General features: G+C 35.7%; 1 protein-coding gene across 2 annotated transcripts in view; it reads left to right on the top strand.

Annotated features, from left to right (window-relative positions):
• Positions 1–25,598, top strand: part of NSD (Nuclear receptor binding SET domain protein) — a 442,610-nt gene that overhangs the window by 57,932 nt on the left and 359,080 nt on the right. For both annotated transcript variants that reach the window (XM_090392494.1, XM_090392492.1), the window contains exon 3: positions 14,767–14,972. In XM_090392494.1, the coding sequence (XP_090248620.1) occupies positions 14,767–14,972 (206 nt within the window). The remainder of the gene's footprint in view (positions 1–14,766; positions 14,973–25,598) is intronic.

The following is a 25,598-nucleotide window of genomic DNA, read 5'->3' as shown; positions in this document are numbered from 1 at the left end:
TTAAAATCAGTTTTTCTCATTTTTTAAAATTCATTTTTTATCTTGTCCTGAAACCAGCATGGGATTTTTCAAGTCATTTCAGGCCTCCAGTAAGTGGAGCAGTAGCCTCGCACCTGGTGATGAAATTCACCTAAAGATAATCATACACACACATCCATGCCCATTACTTGATTTGAACCTGCAACCTGTTGGTTGGAGAGTGGATATGCTAACCATGCGGCCAACTAGGCTGCCAGATCTGTTCACTCCTCTCAGTTTTCACAAAACTCATATCTGTGGCCTCTGTAGTCTTTGGTCAACTGTATTATCTCTAATTTAGCTGTCAGACCCATAAGTTAAAACTGGATTGAATATTTGTATACTCCTAGTTTAGTGATTTGACTAATTTCTCTCTTGTGCCATATAAATTTATTCATCTGATATCCCCACCCAACCAGCTGTGCTTATTCTCTTGTGCATTTCCTTATTTGATTTCTCGTTTTCACTAAAAATAGTGCCTATATAGCTGAAATATTTTATAGGCTCTCCATGTATTCTCCATTGAGAATACAGTTGAAGTTTTTTCACATTTATGTCTATATTCATAGTTCTTCTCTTCTTCTTCCTAACATGGATTTTAGGCTGGGTGGCCTGTTCCAGTCTCATGCCATCTCTTTCTTGGTCTTCTGATTCTTCTTTTTTCACTTATTTTATATTTGTATAATATTTTATTTTCATAGTTTTGGTCTATTATTGCTGATTTTCATACCAAACAGTAATGTGTTAAAGAATCCCGAGACTGTACTGTATTTATTCAGGAGTACCTCAAGGGTTCACACACATCCATGCCCATAGCTTGATTTGAACCTGCAACCTGTTGGTTGGAGAGTGGATATGCTAACCATGTGGCCAACCAAGCTGACAGATCTGTTCACTCTTCTCAATTTTCACAAAACTCATATCTGTGGCAAATCAGCAATAACCAGTTTTAACTTATGGGTCTGACAGCTAGGTTAGAGATAATACAGTTGACCAAAGACTACAGAGGCCACAGATGAGTTTTGTGAAAATTGAGAGGAGTGAACAGATCTGCCAGCCTGGTTGGCCACATGGTTAGCATATCTATTCTCCAACCAACAGGTTGCAGGTTCAAATCAAGCTATGGGCATGGATGTGTGTGAACCCTTGAGGTACTCCTGAATAAATACAGTACAGTCTCGTGATTTTTTAATACTTTACGGTGTGTTATGAAAAATCAGCAATAAAAGAACGGTTTCATGCCATCTCTTTCTTGGTCTTCCAATTTTTCTTTTTCCACTTATTTTATATTTGTGTAATACTTTATTTTCATAGTTTGGTCTTTTATTGCTGATTTTCATACCAAACCATAAAGTATCCCAAGATTTAAGAATCCTGAGACTGTACTGTATTTATTCAGGAGTATCTCAAGTTGCCTCAGGGTTGATTTCAATGAGTACAGGAGTATTATGATGGACCATACCCTACTTCATGTAATGTACATGCTTTCTTTCTTTTGTTCTTGCTCCTTTTCTCCAATGCTATTGGAGTATTAGAGGTGAATCTTTTTAGTTTTACTATATTTTCATCTTATGCAGTGAAGGTCTATCTTCTCTTGCAGGCATTGCATGACAAATTATGTAAAATCCTACTTACTACACCCACACACATTGTTTTTAATATGTTCCAAAGTTTATGCGGCATGTTCATTTCAACTCTTTCAGCATAATTTTATTTGAAGTTAGCATTTGTGATCTGTCTTAATGACATCAAAAATTTCAAATGCAATCAAAACACTTATTTCATGTAATTAAAAATTTGGACATGTTAGGACAGTTGTTTTGAGATAGATGCTATGTTTGATGGTACAACAAACAGTTTTGCTTGAGTCTATGCAGAATAGTTTCTTTGACAGGGGAAGGGTTTCATTAGGTAGTGTTGTTTTTATCCCAATTATCCTAATTGAACTGTTTGTTGGCAAATATATTACACAGATTGCAAATGTCTCTGTACCTTATTCAGTGATACAATAAAATTACTTGTTTTTCTTGCATCTGCACTATAGTGGTTGTTAGTGATTTATATTTTGCAACCAAATCCTTTTCCATTTATTCAATTTTTTTTTTAATATATATATATATATATATATATATATATATATAAAGGTTTAATGACTATTACCGAGACTCGGTAATAGTCATTAAACCTTTTTTTATAATATTCCAACTGAGTAAAAATGAATTTTAAAAAAAAAAAAAAAAAAATATATATATATATATATATATATATAAAGTTCATTTTTGATATCTGCTTATAACTCGAATGAGTTGACCGATTTCAATGATGTCATCACCATTAGATAGAGAATGTTCTAAAGATGGTTTATGTGCATTTTCATTGATGTACACTTTCAGATTATGGAGCAGTCATTAATTTTTTTTTTTGCCTCCCTCTATGGCCCACCCATGCATGTTCAACTAAATGTACTGACTGAACCAAAGAAATAGGTGCATACTATGTGTGACAAAAATGTAGATCTCAACGAGAGCTACAAAAAACTGACAGCTTATGTCTATCTTCTACAGGTGATTTGCAATATGCAAAAAATCATATTGTGTCAAGGCGTGACACAAGCAAATAAAGCGGCCAACATACATTGGCAGGTGCTGTATGGAAGTGAGAGGCTCGCCTGCTCAGGTGAGAAACCATTGCCTAACACAAGCTGGCGTGAGGCAGAAGCATCCCATTCATGGCATGCACACAGTGAATAGCTAACCTTACCATACTGCAGTTTAACAATATCTGACCACTATTTTGTGAAGTTCTTTCATTATTAATAATAGATTAAGAAAAAAATTGTTGATTGGAGTCTAGTAATGTAAACTTATAATAATAAATTTAGTTTAATCCTTTATCCAAGTGTGAGCAAACAAAGTTTGCTTCTGAAAATATCTTCAGGACTGGGGTAAGGTAGTACAAACACCGGGCAACTTGTAGCAAAGATGGACCAAGCTAACATCACTCCTATCTCAGTATCTCCCATAATGCAAAACATATCCGCAAGGAGATGTTGCCATGACATCTCCTTGGCATGACATCTCAAATCACTTAAAAATAACTTAAAAGTAATGGAGAAGTTCACAAACATTCAACTTGATTGTTGTCTGTGAGCTTATTATCATTGTTCACCTTTGGACATAGAAAGGTTTGTTGAAATCTGATACTACCAGATTTTTTATAAGGAAGTTAAAAATGATATAAGCAAAAAAAAAAAAAAAAAAAATAGAACTGAAGCAGGCAAAATAGCTGTAATGATAATAAAAAAAAAACAACTGGTAGTATTGGTAGTCTTAAGGATTATCAAGTTAGCTAGTTGGATAGATGACGGGAAGAATTTTCGTTACTGATATGGTGAATTGACTACAGTACGCAAATGTAGGAAATGTTCAGTCATTTTTCCGTATTGTATTTTATGTTGGAGGAAGGGAGATAATATTGAATACAATGGTGGAGTGAGACAGGATGCTGAAATTTGAATGTGAGATGTTTACAAGATTGTTAACTTGGTCGGCCAGAAATAATAACCAATCTAAATATGACATGGATGTTTGTGAAAATTTTTTGGTGCTAAACCACTTTATTTTTTTCATATGACACTAACGCTATGCCTATTAGAGGCTAGAAGTGATTTGAAAATAGTCTCTAGAGCAGTTTGTATTATCAAATTAACTCACCCATGGTACTGTTTTACTACAGGTATGCAGTCTTCTGGAATTTGGCCTAAACTGTGTGTGTTATTATAACTGGAATGCACTCCCCCCCCCCCCTTTTTTTTTTGGCTGAAATAGTTGCATTCAAATTGTAAATCCATCAAAAACTGATTTTGAAAGAGCAGCAGTGTGCAGGAAACTTGCTTTCACTCCTTGTACTCATATGAATGTATTGTATTGTTAGTTACAGTAAAAGCAAATCTGATACCATTCCAAACCTGGAGCATTGAGTGTCTGTTTGTTTAAACTAGATTAGAATCTTGTTAAAATTGATGTAAAAAATCTTTTGGTACTGATGTTATTTTTCTGTTTGGATAAGTTGGTCCTTCTGAGTTTTGATCTTTGCATTTCCTTTTTAATATTGGCCTGTTCCACTGGAATTTATTCTGGGGCATGGAAATTAGCTTATATTGAGTCCATTTCTAAGAAGGGCAACAATTCTTTTTTACAATCAGATTAACATTCAGTTACCTCCACATTTTTTCCAAACTAATAGAGAAATCTGTGAAGAGGTACCTTCTTGCATTACTTGGAAACCTTTGACCTAATAAATAATCACAAATATGAATTTTTTTCACTGTTGACTAGTAACTCTTGTGGGTTTCCAGAGTTTTAATTTGGAAAAATATTTCAAGGTTGTTCTTGATACTTTTAAGACATTTTATACAGAGTAAATTCTATTTTATGGTTTGCCTTTGGGCTTCTGCAGTAGTCATGTGAAGATAATGACTCCATCTTGCAATAATCCTTTTGTGTTTCATTGTCCTTCTGCAATTGACTGCAAGCTCAATTCACAATCAGTTTTGCTGAAGACAGTACAATAACCCTGTTATTTTTGCTGAAGACAGTACAATAACCCTGTTATTTTTGCATTTTATAGTTCAGCTCTAGATTTAAAATTTACAAGCCAGCCTTTGCTAGCTGCGAATTTTGAATTGTTTTCTTTATGTTTAGTCTTTTTAAGTCTTAGAGCTTTGGCTGTGATATTATAGGCATTAATTGGAATTCTCTTTTGATTGCAGTCTTCCAGCAAAATAACCAATAGATCTTCCATTTCAACCATTATAGCACTCCAATTACGTGTTCATTGCATACTTGCAGATGTAGATGCATCTTTACCTTGCTCGCAGTGCTCATCAGCTTTGGATGAAATAGTCTGTATTGTAGACTCATTAAAACCAAATTCACTTCCAATCTTACTTTTACTTTCACCACGTTTAAATCTTTTAATTATATCAAGTTTTGTATCTAAGTTAATTACTTTCGTCTTCTTTTTTTCACTTAATGACCTGGTTGTGGGATTGCTCTTATTCTTCGACATGATTAATGGGCTGTAAAATTTATGAAGAACGTAATTTGTAAATATGTACAGCAGAACAACTGGAGCTTGTAATACACCCACTCTTAATGTTGGCAGTGAAGTAATTGGCAGGCACTCAGGCTCAATGAGCACGGCTGCACGAGAGGAATGACGTCATCATGCTCACGCCACGATGCATGCATGTTTTTGCATGGTAAATTTAAAAGCGCATTAATTAAAACTCTTGCCACATATATCAAGTGATTGCCGCAATTAATTTCGCCGTTAATCAAATCCCGCGTTAAGCAAGGGATGCCTGTACTATTATGCTTAAAGAGAAAAGTTTTTAACCAATGTATTCTTCCTACATTGCTGCGAAACATGGACACTAAATGCAAAGGAAATTCAAAAATTAAGATTTAGTATGGAAAGAAGTATGCTTAGTATCACAAGACTAGATCACAAAAGGAATATATGGATAAGAAATCAAACTAAAGTCTCCGACATCATAGGAAGAGTGAAACACCTGAAGTGACAACGGGCTGGGCCTGTTGCTAGAAGACAAGATCAGCGATGGATAAAAGAAGTGCTAGATTTGATTCCATGATGCCAACCTGATCATGGTGGATTGATGATATCATATTTGCAGGAGTTACATATGGAAAGGAGAGCCATTGACAGACAGTTTTGGAAGAATCTTGAAAAGGCCTTCATCCTGCAGTGGATTGACAATGGCTGATGACGTGTGTGTGTGTGTGTGTGTGTGTGTGTGTGTGTGTGTGTGTGTGTGTGTGTGTGTGTGTGTGTGTGTGTGTGTGTGTGTGTGTGTGATTGATTGATTGATTGATTGATTGATTGATTGATTAGTTTCCTTTCATCCATACGGATGGTAGGGACAGCTATGCTACCATATTAAGGAAGTGACTATGAGCAAGGTGGTTTCCCATCGCCTTCCTTGCCATACTATATCCTATGGCTGTATCCTGTATGTTCACGGGTCCAGTTTGCCTGTTTGTGGGATGAAAAACCCCAGGATAAACTGGGGGGGAACCCTACTGTCCACGCCCAAGACTGGCTAATTTGGCTATGGCTGAGGAAGATCCTTCAGCTCCTCACGTGTCCAACGGGAATTAAACCTAGGACATTCCTTCCCCAGGCATGTGGTTGTAAAGCACACAGCCACTAGGCTAACCACTCGGATATATATATATATATATATATATATATATATATGTTGCTCTCACTCACGATAGGTGAGACTAAGGATATAAAATAGGTGAACTAAGGATATTTTTTCTATTTTTATCAGTTTTATATATATATATATATATATATATTTTTTTTTTTTTTTTTTTTTTTTTTACATAGTCTGGAAACCATGCTCTAGAGACCAAACGTGGAACTTTTTCAAGCCACTTCAGGCCTCTAGGTAAGTAGGGCAGTGAAATTTATCTCCTGCCTAAAGACAATCACGAACATTCATACCCATAGCAGAATTTGAACCTGCAGCCTGTTGGTTGGAGAATGAGTATGCTAACCACTCAGCCAACCAGGCTAAATATACTAATGCCAAAGCCACTTGATAGTTTCTACAGATGTTATTGCAAGCTTTTAATTTGCCAGCAGTCTTTCTCAGGTGATCTGTGAAAGTCAAGGATCTGTCAGTGGTTACTACAAGATACTTTGGAGTTCTATTGTATTTTACTATGCTGCATTTTAAAGTAGACTTTAGGAGCATAATTTCATTGGTTGTTATTTAAATTGAAAGCATTGGCATCAGTTTTATTCAGACTGGGTTGTAAGTGTGCCACTGTTTCAAGTACTTGTCAAATTTTGATACTTGTAAGCTCTCGAATGCACTAATAGAGGATTTAAAAAAACTTGACAAGTACTGTATTCTCTTCAACTTGAATGAGATTCTCTGAGTTGGAATTGCAATGTTATATATCTTATGCATATATCTGTTAGTGTCATATCATAAGTTGTGGTTGAAAAAATATATCCTTCTACTGATTTGGTAAACTTTGATGGTATGAAGTATCCCGAGTTTCACGATCATCTACAACAGCGGTTCACAAACTGGGGGCTGTAAGTTTTGTTGAAAGGGGGGTGGGTGAAATAATGAAAACAAATTTAAAATGTTTTAAGACTAAGTAGATTTTTTTTATCTTAAAAGAAACATATTTAATTTTTATTATTTATTATTTCTTTTTTTTGTTATTTTTTATATTTTAATGGAAAAAATCACACATTGGTGTTGGTTCACAAATTTTGCTTCCTCTATATTCCGGCACTTAATGAATATTATTAATAAATATATGCTTATTCATATAAGTTTCATTTCAAAGGCATTCATAAAAAGCACAAAAAAATCTCGCAAATGCAAAATCTTGAATATATATTGTATTGAATGTAAATACAATAAATATTATAATAATGTATGTTTGTATTATGATTTTTTTTTCAATGGGGGCCATGAAATATTTTATTTTTTCCAAAGGGGGCCTTTTACATCCATAAGTTTGGGAAGTGATCTGCAAAGCCACTGTCTTAAACGTTATTTTCTGCATTCAGTATAGTCATGAGAATCTTGTCACCTTTAATGCTTCCAAAACAATCTTGTCTTTTTTTTTTTCTCTCACAAAAAGGAAAAAATAAAATAAAATAAAATAAAAATTCACTTCCTTTTACTTTGACTCTCTCTCTCTTCTTGGGCTGACATTTATCTTTAGCTTTACCTAGCATAAACTCATCACATTTGTGGCCTTTCCTGCTTCCAAAAAGCTTGGTTTCCTTTTCTACTCAAGGTTCTATTTTTCACTTGTCCAACTGTTCATTCTATCTTCTTCATGTAGCTTCTATCTTCTTCGTGTAGCTTTCTCCATGTGCTGCACCCTGAATGAGAGGGTGCAACACCATGTCCTTCTAGTTCTCTCTGTTGGTGGCTTTCCTTTTTGTTTCTGCATAGCCATGTGATCTTGTCCATGATCTTATATCTTCAAGCCATGTCCTTTGTTTTTTTGCCTCTTGATCCTTTTCCCATAATTTTTCCTTCTAAAACTGTTGATATCCTCTGTCCTGCTGAATCTCTCAGTACATGTCCCACCAATCTCATCTTTCTCTGGATCATTTCCTGTAATAAAGATCTCTGTGTTCTCATTCTCTGTAGGACATCTGTATTTGTCACATGTTCTGCCCATGAGATTTTCAGAGCTCTCCTATAGCACCACATTTCAAAGGCCATTATCCGTTGTCTTACTCTCTTCTTGAATATTCAGGTCTCACTTCGATGTGTGAAAACTGGCCACACTAATGTTCGTATCATTCTTTTCTTTGTCTTGATACCCACAAAACTTCTGAGCAGATCTTTATTTTTCCAGAAGGCATCTAGCTATGGCTGTTTTTATTTTTATTTCTTTATCTTGCTTTACATTTGCAGTAAAGTAGGTGCCTAAATATTTGTATTCTGTTGTATGTTCAATTTTCATATTGTTTATGAATATTTCTGGCTTGGATCTGTTTTCTTTTGAGATATTCATAAATTTGGCCTTTTTTGCATTTATATCTAATCTAAATTCTTTGTCTTCTTCAATTAGTAGCTGCAGTAATTTGATTAATTTTTTTCTGTTTTATGCTATTAGAATGGTATCACCAGCATATCTAAGATTGTTGTATTTTATACCATTGATAAAATATAGCCATGTGATCTTGTCCATGATCACATGATGCTAACCATTGATACTAATTCATATTTTTTGTTGAGTCTATACAAATCCCATATTGCCGAAATTCCCCAAATACGACATTTGAGCTAATAGATGGTCTCTCATTCTCATATTCTCCATCCTTTAACACAGTCTGTTTCTGCTACTTGTGCAGCTAGCTTCAGATGGAATGACAATGTTAATGCTCCTATCTATCTATCTGCTAAATCTTCATGATTCTTTGAAGATGGCATTGAAGTGTTTTCCTGATTTTTCAGGTGCCTGCATTATGTGTGGTCCATGTTTCACAACAATACAGCAAAGTTGGGACAGTAGCAGCTCTAAAAACTGTGGTTATAGCATGGATGTCTTTATCATCAAAGACTTATTTTTTCACACATCCAAAAGCTGCAATAACACATATCAAACAGTACTTAATTTCTTCATCACTTTTGGCATTTTCTCGAGATTCGACGTTCAAGATGGTAAAAATAGTTTTCATTTTCTTAGAGCTACTCCATTCACAAGAATTCATATTTATTAAATTAGGGAAACAAAACACACGTGTTAAAAAGATTATTTTACTGATTAATAATAAAATAATAACTTTACGTTTCGACCCCTGTATTGAGGTCATCTTCAGAAGGATACATTCAGAAGTATAAGAACAAGCTACATGCTGTTGCACTCTATACAAGTAAATTACATCTACGTTGTTAACTAATCTTTTTTCTTAGCCTGCCCTCTAGTGAAAAAAAAATAAATAAATAAAAAAATAAAAATAAAATAAAAACTACAATAAACTCTGCTAAAGTCCTCATGTACTAGGATTCTTCTGGAATTATACAGTTATACTAAGATTATCTTCTGGATTTGTACAGGTTGCTATTGAATGTTCAAGGGAAAAAAAAAAAACTTCACTAGGTCTTGTATCGAGATTTTTCTTTGTGGTTGCTATGAAGATATTGCTATATAGCAACCACAAAGAAAAATCTCGATACAAGACCTAGTGAAGTTTTTTTTTCCCCTTCAGCATTCAATAGCAACCTGTACAAATCCAGAAGATAATCGTAATATAATATAACTGTATGATTCCAGAAGAATCCTAGTACATGAGGGCTTTAGCAGAATTTATTGTAGTTTTTATTTATTTTTTTTTCACTAGAGGGCAGGCTAAGAAAAAAGATTAGTTAACAACGTAGATGTAATTTACTTGTATAGAGTGCAACAGCATGTAGCTTGTTCTTATACTTCTGAATGTATCCTTCTGAAGATGACCTCAATATAGGGGTCGAAACGTAAAGTTATTATTTTATTATTAATCAGTAAAATCTTTTTAACACGTGTGTTTTATTTCTCTAATTTAATAAATATGAATGCTGATCACCATGTAACTTAAAAGAAAAAGCCATTCACAAGAATGATAGCTACTTTCACTGAATCATCAAATCATCAGCAGTGATTTGAAGTTTAATTACAGAATAAGAAAAAAATGTCAGTATACTGGAATTCCACAAAACATGTTTTGGTTGTGTTTGTTTTGGATTAGAGGTTATTCCAACTCGAGGAAGGAATTTTTCATCAGTGGGATGAGGGATTGCTGAAGACAGTACAGAACGTGGATACAAATGTGTGGTTCATACTTAAATTTAATGAAATAAATACAGCACAGAGAAATAATTAAACAACAGGTTTAATCAGTTCAGTATTATGCTGTTGGGTAGAAGGTCTAAGAATTAGTTTCCCAAGTCTTCAGAAGTTTAACACAACCATATTATAGCCTGATTTTTACTAATACATGGTCTTGTTTCAAGCCTAGTTTCACCATGAAACTAGGCATTGTAAACATGTCATGTAGCATTTTTTATTTATGTTAAACTGTTAACATATGCTTCCAGATGTCAAGTCATTCCTTGATTTCTATTTAGTGTGCCTTGAGAGCAAACAACCTCAGAAGACTCCTTGGATAACCTGTTAAAGTAATTCTCTTCTAAGTCTTTTAGGGCATGGGGGATGCTTGCCAATTTACTGTGTGTGCACTACAAGTTTGCTTTTTTCTTCCTGTTTGTTTTCAACATTGCCTATATGCTATTTGTTGCAAATTTCAAAACTTCTCCAGTCTGTGACCTACTCTCAATTGTCTCATTTATCTGACCTTCAAAATCAGAGTATCTTTACAGTCAACAGGCATATCTTCTGTGATCCAAATCAAACAAAGACTGAGGCCAGTGCATTGGGTTCTACATATCGCTTTGAAAATCTCAGTGGATATACCTGATATACTAGCAGCTCAGTTGGATTTCACATAAATTTAAACTTCTCAAGGAATTATATTTTTGTCAATCCTTTATCCAAGTGTAAGCAAACAGTTTAGATGTGAAATATCCTCGTGGATATTTCACATCTAAACTTGTATAAAGGATGAAACAAGAATATAATTTCTTGGCAAGTTGAATTTAATTTATAACCAAGTGGATTTCACATGTTTGACAGAATGTCAATTTTTCAGTTAAACAAGGCAGAGAATTCAGGTTATTCCTGATTGGATCCTGAGAAATGTTTAAAAGATTCATCAGTAACAGATGTGTTCTGATTGAGAAGATATTTAAAATAACTTTCCACTGAGCATTGATAATGCCAGTGTCCTTGAAGTGGGTTGATCTATATTTTGTTCATATGCAATTTGAGCCATCTGAAAAATGTCCCTTGAATGTTTTGGTGGTGCTAAAAAAGCCCCAGGGGGTCTCCATTGTCAGTAAGATATTGTATTTTCTTAGATTACCATGGCTGCCACTGATTTTTCAGAAATTGCATTTTTTTATACCTGCACTTTGATATCTTGATGTGCCCCCCCTTCCCCCCAAAAAAAGCAGTTAGCATAGAAGTTAGCATTAAAAAAAAAAGCCAGTCATAGGACTTTCCATTTCTTTTCAAAAATCAGAAACTGATTTTTCTTTCATTTTCATTAAACCAGTCTTGATGTTTCTTAGAATTGAGCCAGTTGTTTATTTTCAGGTACCAGCTAGTCCTGCTTATCTCTTGAGACACCCAGTGGGTAATTTGCTCGAGACATTCTTATTAAAGGTTTTTGCACTTTGCAGGAAAATTGAAGGGTCAATTAAAAAAAATGCAGGCATAATTGCTTAATGTTCTGTCAGTACCATGCAGCTTTATGAATGAATTATTGTACTACTCAAAGTTAATTAACACTAAACTCATTCAAGGATCACTTAATTGAAGTTTCACTTATTTTGAAGGTTGGATAATTGAGAAATTACTAGTTCTATATCATTTTTCTATTTGTACCTGACTTCTATATAACATTCTGCATGCCTGAGAAAGGGAGTGATCTCTTCATTATGGGATGCAAAGATCACCTTTCTTGTGGAAAGGCTTAGACGTTGGTTATGCATTTTCACTATATTATTTAAGGAAATTACAACATACTAGGATATACATTAAAATAAATTTTAATATATTTCTATATTTCGGCAACGTCACGTTGCCATTTTCAAGAACTTAAGTACAAGACACGTGCACGTAGGCACAACACAACAATAAGTGAGGAAGAAGTATGAAGCTGTTATTTCTCCTAAAGTCCTGATGGTGCCCTCTAGATCGCCCAAGAATACCAACATTGGTATTGAATACCAACATTGATTGGGCTGAAGGTCTTCTGATGTAGGTTTCCCAAATTTGAGGAAGTCTCATGCAGCCAAATTTGTTGAGGTTTGGATCGTTTCTTAGGGCTGAAGCTGATTCTATGAAAAGCCTTTCATATCTGTATTTGCTACGGTGTATTATCCTGGCTTTCTTCCACCATATTCTATGGCAGGTATCCAGCGCATGGTCAGCAAGACCAGAGTGGCTGTATTGGTGAAACTGGATGTAGTCCTTGTGTTCTGATATTTGCTGTCCTGCCTGTTTGGCCAAAGTAGGACAGCTTACAGCTGCAAGGGACCTGGTATACACCAGGTAGGTCTGGGGGGGGGGGGATTGTTGGTGAATGTATCTGCCTGTATGGGTGGGTTTTCTATATTATACTGAGAAAACCAAGGTTCCATCAGGCTGGCTGGTGACTAGTGTGTCTAAGAAAGGAATGCAGTTGTTTTTTTCTTCTTCCAGGGTGAATTTGGTTCTGGGGTGTTGGTTGTTTATATGTGTTAAGAAGGAGAGAAGTGCATCGGAGCCATGTGGCCAAATAGCGAATACATCATCTACATAGCAAAGCCAAATGGTTGGTTTTTGTGGGGCAGAGGTTAAGGCTTTCTCTTCAAAAGTCTCCATATAAAAGTTGGCCAAGGGTGGGGAGAGTGGAGAACCCTTGGCTGTCCCCTCTATTTGTTTGTAGAATTTTCCTTGCCAAACAAAATAGCCTGAGTTCATTGTGAACTGAAATAGGGCTGTGATATCGGGAAGAAATTTAGCTTGGATAGCTCCAAGGATTCTTTGAGTGGGACATTTGTGAATAAGGAGGAGACATCAAAACTGACCATTATGTCAGTGTGTTTGAGTGTAAGGTTTTCTATGCTGGCTTTGAAGTGGGCTGAGTTTTTCATGTATGAAGGTGTGTTGCCAGCATAGTGTGAGAGAGCTTTGGCCAAATGTTTAGCTAGTTTGTATGTGGGGGAATCAATGCCATCCACTATGGGACGTAATGGCACATTTTCCTTGTGAATTTTTGGGAGTTCATAAATACGGGGGGGGGAGGGTATGGAGTTATATGGTTTTAATTTCTTGGTGATTTCCACAGGCCAAGAAGTGACCTTCTTAAGGAGTCAAATTCACCCTGGAAGAAGAAGAAAAAAACTTCATTCCTTTCTTAGACACACTAGTCACCCACCAGCCTGATGGAACGTAGGTTTTCTCAGTATATAGAAAACCCATGCATACAGGCAGATACATTCACCAACAATCCTCCCCCCCCCCCCTCACAACAATATGGAGTCATTAAGACACTACACAACAGGGCTACACTTATCTGCTCTAATGACAGTGCTCTAACCACTGAACTAAACCACATTCTCAACACTTTCTCAGCCAATGGCTATCCCCTCCCCCATCACAAGGATTACTATAAAAACATCACCATACCCTACCGAGACACCTTGGAAAAAATCACAGAAATCTTAAAAAAACACAACTTCTTGTTACAAACCATATAAAAAATTGGCATCCCTTATCCACTCAACTAAAGACCCCCCCCCCCCCCCCCCCCCTAGACCTACCTGGTGTATACCAGGTCCCTTGCAGCTGTAAGCTGTCCTACTTTGGCCAAACAGGCAGGACAGCAAATATCAGAATTTCAGAAAACAAGGACTACATCTGGTTTCACCAATACAGCCACTCTGGTCTTGCTGACCATGCGCTGGATACCTGACATAGAATACGGTGGAAGAAAGCCAGGATAATGCACCGTAGCAAATACAGATATGAAAGGCTTCTCATAGAATCAGCTTCAGCCTTAAGAAACGATCCAAATCTCAACAAATTTGGCTGTATGAGACTGCCTCAAATTTGGGAAACCTACATCAGAAGACCTACAGCCCAATCACCCAAGAATACCAACATTGCCCGCTAGAGGGCACCATCAGGACTTTAGGAGAAATAACAGCTTCATACTTCTTCCTCACTTATTGTTGTGTTGTGCCTACGTGCATGTGTCTTGTACTTAAGTTCTTGAAAATGGCAACGTGACGTTGCCGAAATATAGAAATATATTAAAATTTATTTTAATGCATATCCTAGTACGTTGTAATATCCTTAAAGAATATAGTGAAAAAAAAAAAAAAAAGACTTCCTTGATAGGAAGGAAACCACTGTTTATATATAAGTAACTTAATCATGAGGATTACGTAATGATGTGTATTGTAAATTTTGTATCATTTATGGTTTGTTAAAAACATGAATATTTTTTCAAGAACACTGGCACTGTTCAGTAAAGCTTTAAAATTACAATTTAAAGTTCAATATTTATTTTTTTTTTTTATTGTAGCAAAAGATAAGAAGTCTGTTACTGTATATCATGTTCAGTACTTTGGAGATGAAGCTCAACATGGATGGACATTGCCATTTTGTGTGATGCTATATGCAGGAAAGGATAAATTTAACAAGTTAATCGAGTCATTCAAACTGTCAGCAAGTCAGAAAGGCATTTCTAGACAGAAGCAGCAGAAATATTTAGCAAAGTATCAGATAAAGGTAATTTCTCATGAAACATAAATAGATACTGCATAGTCAAATTGATTATAGATGTTTTATAGGGTTTCTTAATTAAAGCGTATTTTTGAAAAAAACAGATTTTTAAACTGTGCTGTGCGAAGAAAACTAATGTTTGTTTTCACTCTCACAAAGGAAACATTGTGCTTTCTGAATAAACAGATCCAATTCTTATAGTTCTTATTGTTCAAAATGGTCTACAATTATGTTAGGGTAATCAAGCTTGATATGCTTTCTTGGTGTTTTCTTTCTATCCCACCTCACCCAGAACTACTGCTATAATATTTAATAATTATAGCAGCAGTTATATAATTATAACTGTAATTGTAATACTGTTATGTTATAATATAATTATAGTTGTTATAATTATAACACTGCTAAATTTTAAACATTCATTACTAGCTGCTTTTTCATCCTTTATCTCAAATCAAGAAAATATCAACTGGAAAGCTTTTCTGCTGGCTAATTTAGGATAGTCCAATTCCATCTACCATTTGTTTAAACTTCTCTAATTCTTGTTTAAATCATATAATATTTGTTTCTAAGGGTTTTAATGAAATCCAGTTTATGGAAAAGATCTTTCTAAACTATCTGCTTTAGCATTACTAGAATTTTTAGATTTTTGAAAAATTATTAGTAGTTTTCTTGTTTTGTGTTATGTCATCAATCTAGATGAATTTTATGAAGATACTTTAATGCGGTTAGTATAAAAATCAAATAAGTAAATAAAATGTTATTTTATGATGTTTGAAAGAAGATATTTGAGGAAGATACTATGCTGTGGCAGACCAGACTTTTGAGGTTGCATGTATTCAGTGGGACAAAGCTTGTCTTCTCCATAGAAGTGGTTTTGAATATTAACTTCTTTTCAAAGAAAGTTGTGAAGCCCCTTTGGGTGGGAGTTCTGATTGGTGCAATGACTTTTTTACTGTTTCATTCAGAATCCAAAAAAATCACTGACTCAAGACCAAAATACAAAAATTAGACATTTAATAAAATGGAAACAATGTATATACACTTGAAACAAAATTACATAACTTACTACAAAATTAATTTGTTCCAAGGCCTTTTAAAATAAACTTACACTTTTTTAAGAGATCACCCATTTTCTAACTCATTCTATTACTGATTTGTTTAACATATACTTCATCACATCTACTAGACTAAACACTTTGCTTACACAATAACAAAAATGTTCATGGCCAGTTTCTCTGTTAAGACTCTTTTCCCAAGATATGACTCTTCATAGGATCCTTTCTCATCACCTTCATGTAGTACACATTATTCCTCCTGACTCTGACGTAAGATATTCTGAATTTACTGAAGTATAGGTACTCTTACCTCATGCAGTTCAATTTTTGTTAATTTTTGCACCAGCAAAAAAGTTTATTCTACTGCTTTATCTAAGGTGCTAAATTCCGTCTCTTATTCCAGTAGAAATAATAAATAGATCCGGCTTCCTTAAAACAGATGAAATTTTCAATCAGCATTTCCTCTAACATTCCTTTAGAATGTCAATAGCAATCTGGAAAAGAGAATGAACATGAATTCGTACTTTGCTTTGCTGTTCATCCTCGTACGATAATGTTCGGGATAGCAAGAGAGAACTACTGCTTTACTGGGGAGGAGAAAGATGTAAGAAAAGTTTAGGAGCAGCCGTTTCTTGCAGTGGAATATCACAGTGCGGTTGGAGCTTAAGTGGAGCGACAGGTTTGTCTACGAAGGTGACCTTTTGGTTAATAAAAAAATTGATCTACAAAGGGATTGTCTCAAGGTTAAGCCAACTCCTTGGTAACAAAGCTTCTGAAGTTAACTTCTCTTAAGGTTCTGGGAAAATATATTTGTTCTGCTGCACCACCCAGAACCCTTAGATTGGAAAAACTTCTCAGTCAAGAAGTGAACCTTCAGATATGCACTTGGTTATTCTAATCTATTTCTATACTAAATTATCAATTATCAATACCTTCTATAATCATCCATGTTAGCAGTCGTAGTCTTAATTAACAATTATTTCCCGCTTAGATCTGAATAATTTTTGAGTGGTGCATCGGATTCTTAGACACAGGCAACCAAATTAATAAGAGCAAAAGGTTTATTTAACATAATGATCCTCATACAGAGTAAAGAACTTTCAATTATCACTGTACTACTAGATTACAAAGTAAAATTAATCAATATACATCACACAGTAATCAATACTACAAAAACATGTTCAAAGATTCAAAGCTCACATTCTTAGATTATAAAACCAATAATGACTTTTAGGTGTTAATCAAGCTGCCTGGATTAGACATCTCTACAGCTCTTAAACATAGCTGTAGAGATGTCTAAGCTATGTTTAATACAGTGCTATGTATTATCAATTATAATACATAGCACATATTGCTCACCGACTACGATTAAAATATCACAGTTCTGTCTTAATTTTAGATGGAGTCTCAAAACTTTATGAAGGTCTATGATTCTTAAGTTACAGTTACCTTCCTCTTACACATTACTTGATTAAAGTTTACTATACCGAACTCGAGGATTCCTCATGCTTGTCCTGTTGATTCTTGGATTCCTTCCAAACATTTTCTTCCCTCTGTTAAGACTGAATTTCCTGTCAGCTTAGGTTGGTCCTCATGGAGTCTGCATACCGATCATCTATTCCTAGAATATTCTTAGCACGAGGCGATTCTGCATCAATAAGGCACACTACCTGGTCACTATCTTTTCTGGGAGTTGCCCGTTGCTTCAAAAATCCTCTATTTGTTCATTGTAGGGCTTGGAATCCGCAATCCCTCTAATCACGACCTGACACCTCCGACTTCTGCCACCGAAAGAGAACAGAGACTCCAGACAAAAAGCTGAAAAAGTCTTTTTTTTTGGGGGGGGGGGGGTTCTAGTCCTTTCATATCAACCCCTACTGGGACTCCTTGTAATCCTAAATTTTCACCCGACACGTTACTCCTTTGAACTCGTGGGTCTTGCCTTTTCGTAGCATCTTCCCTGAAAACTTAGGTCGCCACGTGTAGTATGCGCGCCTGACCACTTGAGGCAACTTACTAATCCGGTGTCTTGCCCATGTACTTTGACCTTATAATCTCTGTTGGTTATATGCAATTTACACAGTAATTCTTTTATATCAATTCTAACAGAAAATATGTATATAACAAATTCATTGTCTAACATACGATTTAGTAGGTATTTTACACAGGAATATTCACAAGTTTTACACTAATGTATCCAATATTTGTCAGGCTATATACAACTTATACTAAAATACAAGCATATCCTTTTCAAGGGTTTTAACTTGTCAAATTATGAATGAAACATTCCTTTGTGAATTGTATTTATTCACAATTTAACACTTGCATGTAGCTTCTCTTTCAGTATGGTACCAAAATTTTTCACCCTCCTATGTGGTCTACCAGCAGCCCTTTGAAGCTCATAGAATGAGCTTCAAAGGGCTGCTGGTAGACCAATACCTTGGATTTTGTGCCTGTCTACATGGAAGGTTCAAAATTGGAGGACTTTAATGGGATCTTATGCCATTTTTCCAGATAGCATTAGATCTGCACAGATCCCACTAGAATGTACCAACTTTGCAGTTGAACTGTATGTGATAGAGGTTGCACTAAAATATGAGGGTAGTCTGAAAAGTTCTCGGTCTCGACCATAGATGACAGCACTATCGGCAAGATTTTTTTTTCTAAGTTGGTATATCTGTCATAAGCATCCTTGTGAAATTGCAAGTCATTCTATCAAATAGTTTATTTTATACAGCTGTCTGAAGCAAAAGTGTTGTCTATATCCCTTGAAATGGATAAAATTGAGTATCATGCAGTTATAAAATTCTTTGGTAATAGAAGGTTTAATGCCAAAAGAAATTCATTTGGAGTTCATAAAAGTTTGTGGGTGCTCTTCTCCTTCGTTTTTGACAATTAAGAAATGAGCTGCCCAGTTTAAACATGGCCGTACCAGCCTTGAAAATGATCCATATGAAGGATGTCCAAAAAGTGTAACAACACCAGAAATCATTGATCAAGAGCATGATATGGTATTGGATGACCGGCGAGTCCACTATGAATGATTGGAACATCCACCCTATTCCCCAGATTTGGCTCTCTCTGACTTCTATCTCTTCCCAAAACTAAAACTTCCTTACTGGTCAGTGTTTTTCTTCGAATCAAGAGGCAGCTGTAGAGGGGTATTTTGCAGATCTTACTGTGAACCACTACAGGGATGGGATAATGGCACTGGAATAAATGTATTAGTCTTAAGGGAGATTATGTTGAAACATAAAAATAATTTTGAAATTATAAATTCGTTTCTCATTGTTAAGCCGAGAACTTTTCAGACCACCCACGTATATCAGAGTGCATAAAAGTTCTCTTCAGCCATTAAAAAAGTCTACAGCTAAAGAGACATCCGGGCTCTCTGAAGTCTAACTTCACCTCACTCACAGAAGCTACATTTAGATGTATGCTTCTATTGGATTCCAAGCCATGTTGAGGAAGGCTGTAGATACTACAGTTAGGTCAACTTCTTTCTCAAGCATCCACTACTTGCTTGTACCATACATTGATTACCTCAGATTATTAGACACAAACTTCTATCCTAGTGGCATTCATCTATTAATATAGAGACTCGGCTCCACATATTGGATATATTCATTTCAAATACTCCTTCCTCCTGAGAGGTAATAACAACATTGCCTGTGTGTGAGTTTTGTTCTGCTGGACTCACAATTCGTCATATTTTAATTGACTGTTCTCATTTCATGAATTAGTACAAATATTAAGTTAACCATATTCATGAACTGTTTGAGCCTTCTACACTCAGGCAAATTTTATCAGACACGAACTTTCTTTGTTTTTAAATTTTTAAAAACACTTTTACCATAACTTTTACATCTTTTAAAAATAGTGCAATATAGCACTTGTAATTAATTTAATCTTTGAATTTAAGATGCATTAGCTGTCATCTTGTTGCTGGTGTGTGTGCATGCATGCACTAGGTGGGGGGGAAGGTAAAATAAACATTAATAGAAATCAGAGTAGAATGAGAAATAAGGGCATTTATGAAAAATATAAAAATACAGTGCTGCAAAATGTTTCTTGTAGTGACTGCACTATTCCATGAAATATTTACTTAAAACATGACTGACGAAAGACTAAGAGAAAAATTGAAAGAAAAAATTAGTGAATAAGCTAGATTTATCCTAGGAAATAGCCACGTGCAAAGATATCAGATTTTAACCTTACGTCAAGGGGAATGTAATATGCATCACTATTTAAGCTTTGTTGATCTCATAAAAATTATGTGATTGGGGGGATGCAAAAAACACTGTGTGGTGTAAATGGGATGTCATACAGAGTGATGCAGCCTACGCATAACTCACAAATTGGTTAGAATTAAATAATGCACAGGAGCTGGTTTGATGTTAAATTAGATATAAAGCAGGGTTATGCATTATCTCCACTGTTGTTAGTCATTTATATGGATAACATTATTTTATTTATTCTTATGGCTACATGAAACTGGTAAGTGAAAATTACAATCACAATTTCCAGAAACAAATGATGAAAATCTTAACATATAAAAGTTCATTACATAAAAGGCACAACCTGCTTACTAAGTCTTTCTTTTTTTAAAAAAATATAAAGCAAAAGTAACTTGTCATAATTAAGCCAGGGACAATTATCGTCCTACTGCACCAAGCATGACAAGACTGCATGTTCTCACAACACTTCACAATGTAAAAGTGGCTGTATCCGAGGTTTAAGTAGAGAGCAGTTGTGTCTTGTGCGAGAAAACTTGATCCATTAGAAGAGGCCCATTTCACACTGTATCATCATCTTCTAACATGAGGAGTTCTGCTGATACTATGACGAGGACTATGAGAGTGACTACTAGAATAACGTCTTCGTGGTGAGACGTGACCGTGATCTTCTGTTTCCTCCATAACCACTGCCACCACCATACCAACTACAGGTCAAGGTCCAGGCTGGAAAGCCAATTCAAAGCTTCATCCATCACCTTGTGGATGTCCTGTAGGCCACCGCTGTGAAATTGGTGCCTTGGGCAGTCGTATACAATATGAGTAATCGTCTGAGCCACGGGAGGACAATCACAATAAGGGTGATCTGATAGCTCCCATTTATGTAGTAGATAGCCACATCTGCCCTGACTAGTTCTGATCCTGTTCATTGATGACCAAATCTTCCTAGGAAGACCAAAACCAGGCTGCGGAGCACAGGGATCTTCTACCAGGGAGCCGTTCGTTGGGAGATTGTTGAACCATATTCTCTCCATATGTCAGATATTAATGGCAGCGCAGCTGAAGAGAGATCGTCCATTGACCAGAGAGACTTTCTAGATTTGTGGCGAAGACTAGGTGGGTTTATGTGAATCTGGTGTAGGGGTAGGAGTGGGTAGGAGGAGTAGGGGTAGGTCAATGAAAGTGGCTCCAGATTTAAGTTTCTTCTGGAAGCCTGCTTCAGTTTCAGTTGTCAGAGCCAGGACCTGGTCACAGCTACTTCTTCCTGGCCTGAAGCCAGCTTGCTCTGTTGGGAGTGCTCTTTCAATGAGTGGTGACATTCTTTTAAGAAAAATTCTTTCAAAGAGCTTAAAGGTAGTGCAAAGCAAAGAGATAGGATGTAGGTTTTTCACTTCATTTGGATCTTTCCCTGGTTTTGGCACGGCATTTACTTTGGCTTCCCACCACAGCTTTGGTAAGTTACCAGTCATGATGATTTCTGAGAGAAGGGCAGCCAGCCATGTTGACCAAGATGTTTTAGGACTCAGGGAGTATACTATCCACTCCTGCAACTTTGCCATTCTTGGTAAGTTTTAAGGCTATTTGTACCTCTTCCCGAGATATTGGGTGTATGAGTTCAGGAAGCTCGGGTTCCGTCTTCATGTTTTGTCTGATGGAAGCTTGTACAGCAATTTTCCTGGTAGAGCTGGGATGAATCTTGGAGGTTTTCAATAAATGGTTAGCCATTTGATCAGGAGTTATCTCTGTTGTTTTGTGTGTCGTTGGCTCTGATCCACCTAGTTTTCTCAGAAGTGACCAGCTTCTCCGACTAGATGTGACGAAATAGAGTTCATTGATGGTTGAGCTCCATCTTTCCTTTCTGTTTTTATCCTGGGTTGATATGAGCTCCTTAGTAATAGCTGGATCTTCAGTTTCCTCATATTTGGCTAGGAGTTCCTCACATTCTTTACTCCAACATGGGATATATTGTTTTCTGCAGCCTCTAGGACATTTGCTGCAGATTTGAGTAGTTTAACAAATCTAGGATAGCAATTAGGAGTGGGTTGAATTGCTCTAATGGTTTGCTCGATTTGTTTCTGAAATGCAGATCAGTTGAATCTGCAGAGATTCCATCTAACGATGGGTATTCCGCTGATGACTGGGATTGATGTTCCTATCTCTGTTAATGTAGGACGATGTTGACTATAGGATGGTTCTGGTTGATGGAAGAGGGTGGTCTTCGGAGTCTTTAGTGACTCCGAAGAGATCCCCCCCCCCCCTCCCCAATAACATTATTAAGATGTGAAGAAAAAATTATTGTATTTTTTTTTTCATCCATTGTGATATCAGAATCGAGTATTCAACACAATACAAAGATACCTTAATTAATGTAGCTGAAATAAGAAATTACTCCATTATACCTAAATAAATAATCAAACATTTACAGAAATTTTATAGCAGTTAATTTCATAATACACATTATTTCATCTTGAACCTGTATGGTTCTTTGCTGCACATACCAACTTCTTCCATTCCAGTTCTGGATTCTCATTTAGGCTAAGTCTTTTTGGATATTATTTTTCCAATGCATCTGCAGTTTACCTCTGGGTCACTTTCCATCAGATTTCATCTTGAATGCTTGTTTAATCATTCTCTCCTCACCCATTCTTTCCATATGTCCAAGTCTTCTCAATCTGCTTGCTCGAATCTCATCAACTAGAAGTGGGGGATCTGTAGAGTTCATATAGTTCTTCGTTATGTCTTCTTCTCCATTCACCCAGTTGTGTTCTATTACAGGTCCATAGACTTTTCTGAGGATTTTATTTTCAAAGATCTGCAAAGCTTTTGCATCTTGATCTGTTAATTACATATACACATACAGGTCATTTAAACAATAAATTAATAATAATTCACTCCTGCATGCTTTCTTTCTATTTAAATTGTGCAATAAATATGTACATTTGGCTAAACTGAATTAAACATTCATAATGAGAAACATGCAGAAAAGACCATCACAGTAATCCACAAAGCTGCACTCAAAGCAAAACTTCAAGTATATTTCAGCACTGTTACTTCTGAGTGGACCAAGCATAGCAGATAAATTATATCAAATCTTTTACTGAATTATCAGTTTTTGACTCATTCTTTCCTTTTATAACAAGAGAGAATTTAACAGAAGAAACATATGAAGAAATGACAGCTCTCACATAGCAAAACAGAGGTACATATACAAAATAATTTCTTCTCTTCTAGTTGCTCTTTGTAAGGAGTCCTCAAAAAACACTTCATTAACGAGCACTTTAAAAGTATTGTCATATTATTTAATTACCTTTTCCTGACAGTATGTGTATGCACATCTTAATAAAACTTCTGTTTTATTCTTTAATTTTATAGAAAAATTACAGGAAATTATATTCTAATTTCACAATAATGTGAAACTGCATTCATTAGTTCCAGGATTGGTGCATATCAGCAATACATGCACAGCATTCCTTTAAGTTTGCTAATTTAAAGGCAACCTTCAAATCATATGAAAACTCGGTTCCCAGCAATAGTCTCTCTAATTTTTGCTGGCACATGTGAGCATCAAAACCATTTTGTGTGCAAGTTTCTAGTCTCACACTCATTATGCAATGGCCTGTGCTCACATTAATGAAATTCACAACCCACAAACACTTCATTTGATAGTATTGTTGACGTTGCCGTTTCAACACATTTGTCTAGCTACATACATTTAAATGAATTTGCAGTTCTTTTCTGCTTTAACTTCGACAATAACGTTTTGAGGGGTCTGATGCACTAAAAGAGTTAATGTAATTCTTCTCTTATTAATGTTCTAGATCAGGCGTGGCCAACTTCATTCTATACGAGAGCCAATATATGATGAGTGGTAGCGTCACGGGCTGCACACTTTTAGACAGAACTGCAATAAAAATAAACTCTGCATTTTTTAAGGCAATAGTTATATGTATTGATTACTATATTTGTTAAATCATTTTATTACTGAGAGAACAATATATAATTCTTGATTGATTTGAATATAAGTTGTTAAATTAAATTTAATTACATATTTCTAGTTTTTTTACATGTAACATAACTTAATGAGAACACTATGGGCATTCATGTGTGGCAACAAGTTCATCAAAGTCGATTTTCAACGATGTTGACAATATTCGTAACAAATCCTGAAGGTGGTCATCAGTCAGATGGCTTCTTTGTGACGATTTAACAGCCCTCATAGTTGAGAAAGTGCATTCACACATGTATATGATTCCAAACATAGATGCAATTCTCAAGCTGAAATCACTCAATGCAGGATATTTTCCCCTTGGTACCAGATTCCAAAAGTCAATGCCTATCTCCACCCTTGATTGGAAAAAAGGAGTCACTTTGAAGGGCACACAACTCCAATTGAATAGTGTCATGCTGCTCTGAAATGCCGCATTTCATTGGGTTGTTAAATAATGTAATTGTGGCCACATGTCACTGAAGGCAAAAAATCGCTTCCTGAATTGCTCCAAAAGTTGGTCAAACATTGGTACAGAAAACTTGAAGCCAATGTCATGGCTCTCCTCCATCAACTCCCTGCAGGAAGGGAAATGTACCAAGTTTTCTCTGACTAGGGTGAATTTAAAACCTTCAGCCCACTTATGAACCCATCTAGGTGTCCAACTAAATCTGATATTGTTTGGTTATGTCCCTGTAACTTCACGTTGAGTTCATTTATGTGGTGTGTGATGTCTGTTAGAAAGGCGAGTAAGTTGTTAAATTGAGGATCACATAGTTTTGTGATTAGTTCTTTGTTTGTCTTCTTGTGTTCCTCTAAAACCATTTTATTTCCTTTTTCAAAGCAAAAAACCCTTTCGAACAGTTTCGTTTGCTTAACCAACATATTTCTGTGTACAACATTAAATCGTCATATTCTGCCTCTATTTCTGTTAGAAAAGAAAAAACTTGCAGTGTGTCAAGGCCTGTTTTCTGCCCTTAATTAGATTCACACACTTCATTACAGTTTTCATAACATCCTCTATCTCCAATTTTATCACACAGAGTGATGTATAATGCAGTGCAATACAGGGCAATTGATTCCAGCCTTCTTTAGTAAGCCAACTAAGCCTGTTTGAGTGCCATGCATTGATTTGGCACCATCTGTCACAATAGCTGTGAGATCGTTGATGTCACCAGTACCATTTGCAACCTTCATAACTGCATCATGAATATCTTGACCTTTGGCTGTGTTATGCAATGACTCTAATGTAGCTCTTCATTAATAACAGTCTTTGGAAGCAGTTCGAATGAAAATTAAAAGTTGAGCTGTATCTGTTAGGTCAGATGATTCATCCAGAGCCAATGAGAAGTAAATT

This window comes from Typopeltis vanoorti, chromosome 5, assembly GCF_054136105.1.
Source record: "Typopeltis vanoorti isolate ZY-2024b chromosome 5, IOZ_Tvanoo_1.0, whole genome shotgun sequence".
Classification (NCBI taxonomy): domain Eukaryota; kingdom Metazoa; phylum Arthropoda; class Arachnida; order Uropygi; family Thelyphonidae; genus Typopeltis; species Typopeltis vanoorti.
The sequence above is the reverse complement of the archived record's forward strand: the minus strand, read 5'-3'. Positions and strand labels throughout refer to the sequence as shown.